Raw genomic sequence first — 5,318 nt, forward strand, 5'->3', positions numbered from 1 at the left:
GCCGAGCTGGACCTGGCGGGCCAGCTCCGGGGTCTGCCCCACAGGGCCACCGAGGTCCTGGTGGACCTGCAGGAGCTCACCATGGTCCTGCTGCAGTTCCTCATCAACTCCAGCCCCCTGTACGCCATGGTGAGTCCATCCTCGCCCCCGTGTTACTGCCGCCTGAACACTGTTACAGACCCAAAGCCTTAACGCTGTTACAGTCCCAAAGCTTTAACACTGTCTGTTACCCTCTCAAAGCCTTAACACTGTTACAGTCTCAGCCTTAACACTGTTACAGTCCCAAAGCCTTAACGCTGTTACAGACCCAAAGCCTTAACGCTGTTACAGTCCAAAAGCCTTAACGCTGTTACAGTCCCAAAGCCTTAACACTGTTACAGTCTCAAAGCCTTAACACTGTTACCCTCTCAAAGCCTTAACGCTGTTACAGTCTCAAAGCCTTAACACTGTTACAGTCTCAAAGCCTGAACACTGTTACCCTCTCAAAGCCTTAACACTGTTACAGTCTCAAAGCCTTAACACTGTTACCCTCTCAAAGCCTTAACACTGTTACAGTCTCAAAGCCTTAACACTGTTACCCTCTCAAAGCCTTAACACTGTTACCCTCTCAAAGCCTTAACGCTGTTACAGTCCCAAAGCCCTTAATCACTGTTACACTCTCAAAGCCTTAACACTGTTACAGTACCAAAGCCTTAACACTGTTACACTCTCAAAGCCCTTAACACTGTTACCCTCTCAAAGCCTTAACACTGTTACAGTCCCAAAGCCTTAACACTGTTACAGTCCCAAAGCCTTAACGCTGTTACAGTCCCAAAGCCTTAACACTGTTATAGTCTCAAAGCCTTAACACTGTTACAGTCCCAAAGCCTTAACACTGTTGCCCTCTCAAAGCCTTAACACTGTTACAGTCCCAAAGCCTTAACACTGTTACCCTCTCAAAGCCTTAACACTGTTACCCTCTCAAAGCCTTGACACTGTTACCCTCTCAAAGCCTTAACACGGTCTCAAAGCCCTTAACACTGTTACAGTCTCAAAGCCCTTAACACTGTTACCCTCTCAAAGCCTTAACACTGTTACCCTCTCAAAGCCTTAACACGGTCTCAAAGCCCTTAACACTGTTACCCTCTCAAAGCCTTAACACTGTTACCCTCTCAAAGCCTTAACACGGTCTCAAAGCCCTTAACACTGTTACCCTCTCAAAGCCCTTCACACTGTTACAGTCTCAAAGCCCTTAACACTGTTACCCTCTCAAAGCCTTAACACGGTCTCAAAGCCCTTGAGTCCTGACCCCTGCTCTGTCTCTGTCTCAGCTGCAGCAGCCTAGCGACCAAGACGTGGACCTTTGAACCATCTTACACTCCTGAATATAGCTTTGCATATAAATGTACTATAGGGATGTTTTCAGTAAATACAGATATGATCCTTTCAGTTCATCAGGTCATGTGATGTTTCTAGCAGAAGCAGCCAGAGGATGTGTTAGTGAGGGGATAAGAATGGAGGCTTATTGACGGCAGTAGCTCACTGATGCCAACTGTGGCTTGTTTCAGAGTGTATGTATTTAAAAATAAAAGTGCAATAGTAACCCCATCCATGTTTTACTGACGTTATTTGAATAATGAACCACAGATGCAACAGCCTCAAAGCCCTTAACACAGTTTCCGTCTCAACGCCCTTAACAACGCAACAGTCTCAAAGCCTTACCAGTCCCAGTCTCAAAGCCTTAACAGTCCCAGTCTCAAAGCCTTAACAGTCCCAGTCTCAAAGCCTTAACAGTCCCAGTCTCAAAGCCTTACCAGTCCCAGTCTCAAAGCCTTAACCGTCCCAGTCTCAAAGCCTTAACCGTCCCAGTCTCAAAGCCTTAACAGTCCCAGTCTCAAAGCCTTAACCGTCCCAGTCTCAAAGCCTTAACCGTCCCAGTCTCAAAGCCTTACCAGTCCCAGTCTCAAAGCCTTACCAGTCCCAGTCTCAAAGCCTTACCAGTCCCAGTCTCAAAGCCTTACCAGTCCCAGTCTCAAAGCCTTAACCGTCCCAGTCTCAAAGCCTTACCAGTCCCAGTCTCAAAGCCTTAACCGTCCCAGTCTCAAAGCCTTAACAGTCCCAGTCTCAAAGCCTTACCAGTCCCAGTCTCAAAGCCTTAACCGTCCCAGTCTCAAAGCCTTAACAGTCCCAGTCTCAAAGCCTTACCAGTCCCAGTCTCAAAGCCTTACCAGTCCCAGTCTCAAAGCCTTAACCGTCCCAGTCTCAAAGCCTTAACCGTCCCAGTCTCAAAGCCTTACCAGTCCCAGTCTCAAAGCCTTAACCGTCCCAGTCTCAAAGCCTTAACCGTCCCAGTCTCAAAGCCTTACCAGTCCCAGTCTCAAAGCCTTAACAGTCCCAGTCTCGTAGCCTTAACAGTCCCAGTCTCAAAGCCTTAACCGTCCCAGTCTCAAAGCCTTACCAGTCCCAGTCTCAAAGCCTTAACCGTCCCAGTCTCAAAGCCTTACCAGTCCCAGTCTCAAAGCCTTACCAGTAACAGTCTCAAAGCCTTACCAGTCCCAGTCTCAAAGCCTTACCAGTCCCAGTATCAAAGCCTTACCAGTCCCAGTCTCAAAGCCTTAACAGTCCCAGTCTCAAAGCCTTACCAGTCCCAGTCTCAAAGCCTTAACCGTCCCAGTCTCAAAGCCTTACCAGTCCCAGTCTCAAAGCCTTAACAGTCCCAGTCTCAAAGCCTTACCAGTCCCAGTCTCAAAGCCTTACCAGTAACAGTCTCAGAGCCTTACCAGTAACAGTCTCGTAGCCTTACCAGGAACAGTCTCAGAGCCTTACCAGTAACAGTCTCGTAGCCTTACCAGTAACAGTCTCGTAGCCTTACCAGTAACAGTCTCGTAGCCTTACCAAGAACAGTCTCAGAGCCTTACCAGTAACAGTCTCGTAGCCTTACCAGTAACAGTCTCGTAGCCTTACCAGTAACAGTCTCGTAGCCTTACCAGGAACAGTCTCAGAGCCTTACCAGTAACAGTCTCGTAGCCTTACCAGGAACAGTCTCAGAGCCTTACCAGTAACCGTCTCGTAGCCTTACCAGCCCCAGTCTCAAAGCCTTACCAGGAACAGTCTCAGAGCCTTACCAGTAACCGTCTCGTAGCCTTACCAGTAACAGTCTCGTAGCCTTACCAGTAACAGTCTCAGAGCCTTACCAGTAACCGTCTCGTAGCCTTACCAGGAACAGTCTCAGAGCCTTACCAGTAACAGTCTCGTAGCCTTACCATTAACAGTCTCAGAGCCTTACCAGTAACAGTCTCGTAGCCTTACCAGGAACAGTCTCGTAGCCTTACCAGTAACCGTCTCGTAGCCTTACCAGTAACCGTCTCGTAGCCTTACCAGCCCCAGTCTCAAAGCCTTCCCTCCTCACGCCTCCCCAGCTGCAGCAGCCTAGCGACCAGGACGTGGAGGACTTCCTGAACCAGGAGCGCTTCACCACCCAGATCGCCCCGCGCCGCGACTCCACCAGCAGCCTGTTCCTCAAGGCCATGGACGGCCGGCCACGCCGCCGCAAGAGCCTGTACTCCCGGGCGCGGCTGGGCTCCGGCAGCGCCGCCAACCCCCAGGGGGCCGCCGCGGCCACGCCCGGCATGCCCAACGGTGGGGGCCCGGAGCCCGGGAAGTGCCCCCCCGTCACCCCTCAGCGCAGGCCCTCTGCCACCGAGCTGCTGCTCAGCCCCATCCTACAGTTCGTGTCCCAGGGCCAGAAGGCCTTCGACTACCTGAGCCCCACCGGCCCGGCGGACCAGGGCGGGGCCGGGGCCCTGGTCCCCGAGGCCGAGGGGGCCGGGGTGGCGGAGGAGAAGGAGGTGGAGGAGCTGAAGGAGGAGGCTGAGGAGGAGTGCCCTCCGGTTACCGCCCAGCGGAGACCGTCCGCCATCGAGGTGCTGCTCAGCCCCATCCTACAGTACCTGAGCCCCGCCCTGCCCGCAGAGCAGGACAAGGAGGAGGAGGAGGAGGAGGAGGAGCAGCTGGAGGAGGAGGAGGAGGAGGAGGAGGGGGCCAGGCTGGCCGAGGAGGAGGAGGTGGAGGAGGACCTGAAGGAGGAGGTGGAGGAGGAGGATGAGGAGGCTGAGGAGGATCGCCCTCCCGTTACTGCCCAGCGGAGGCCGTCCGCCATCGATGTGCTGCTCAGCCCCCTCCTACAGTACCTGAGCCCCGCCCTGCCCGCGGAGCAGGACAAGGAGGAGGAGGAGGAGGAGGAGGACGAAGACTGAGGAGGCCGGAGACTGAGGGGCCCACTGCGGTGGGGCCCCCCACCTCCACAGCAGGATGTGCAAGTGCTGGGAGGGGAGGAAGAGGATAAGGAAGAGGAGGAGGGAGAGGAGGTGGTGCCTTTGTCAACAGGCATATGGGTCGATTAGCTTAGAGCCTCAACCAGTCGTTGGGGCTCAGTGTCGTGTTGTCCGTGGTGACGGGGTAGGAACACAACACTGTGAGCCTCAACACGCATCCAGAGCTCCACCTTTGAACCACCTTAAACTCCTGAATACAACTATTTACTATAGGGATGTTTTCAGTAAATACAGATATGATACTTTCAGTTCATCAGGTCATGTGATGTTTCTAGCAGAAGCAGCCAGAGGATGTGTTAGTGAGGGGATAAGAATGGAGGCTTATTGACGGCAGTAGCTCACTGATGTCAACTGTGGCTTGTTTCAGAGTGTATGTATTTAAAAATAAAATTGCAATATTAACCGTTTCCATGTTTTACTGCCTTTAATTGAATAATGAACCGCAGAAAAAATGTTCTACTCACAGACAGCACTTTTAAAAGCCTGGTTAATGTCAAACGGACAAATTTTAGTCTTCACTTCTACCCAAGATGTACTTTTGTGACGTGCGCACACAATCTGTACACTTTGATTATGGAGATAAGAAGGTTAGGGTGGTTTTGCCTTCCGTCATTAATAATCCATCAAATGCCCAACATTACATGAAGACATTCACAATCTAACGGCGCTGAACTCGGACTCTTTCTGGAATCTCTGGAAGTCACAGAGAAAGAAAACGCTTGAAGAGACAACGATTCAAGATGAGGATGAATGGACCAACGAGCTCACAGCAGCAGAGACCAATAGAGTATCAGTAATGTTTGTTTGTTTATGTAAATGCATACATACTGCAAGAGTATATACATACGTGCATACATACATGCAGTCATACATTGATATGAAGTACATACATCTACAAATGAAACATTGGTGCCTAGTCCGTTCGACCTTCCTCTGATGTCGTATTTATGCATCATCAACATCTGACATCATATAAGTTCTTCTTCTTCGTTCGCGGCCATCAGC

At 51.2% G+C, this 5,318-nt stretch overlaps 1 protein-coding gene across 1 annotated transcript in view; it reads left to right on the forward strand.

Moving 5' to 3' along the window:
• LOC132459612 (DC-STAMP domain-containing protein 2-like) overlaps positions 1-4,720 on the forward strand; it is a 10,022-nt gene extending 5,302 nt beyond the window's left edge. The window contains exons 9-10 of the mRNA XM_060054258.1: positions 7-129; positions 3,399-4,720. Of these exons, the coding sequence (XP_059910241.1) occupies positions 7-129; positions 3,399-4,235 (960 nt within the window). The 3' untranslated portion in view covers positions 4,236-4,720. The remainder of the gene's footprint in view (positions 1-6; positions 130-3,398) is intronic.
• Positions 4,721-5,318: the final 598 nt, after the last annotated feature.

This window comes from Gadus macrocephalus, chromosome 6 (assembly GCF_031168955.1).
Source record: "Gadus macrocephalus chromosome 6, ASM3116895v1".
Taxonomy (NCBI): domain Eukaryota; kingdom Metazoa; phylum Chordata; class Actinopteri; order Gadiformes; family Gadidae; genus Gadus; species Gadus macrocephalus.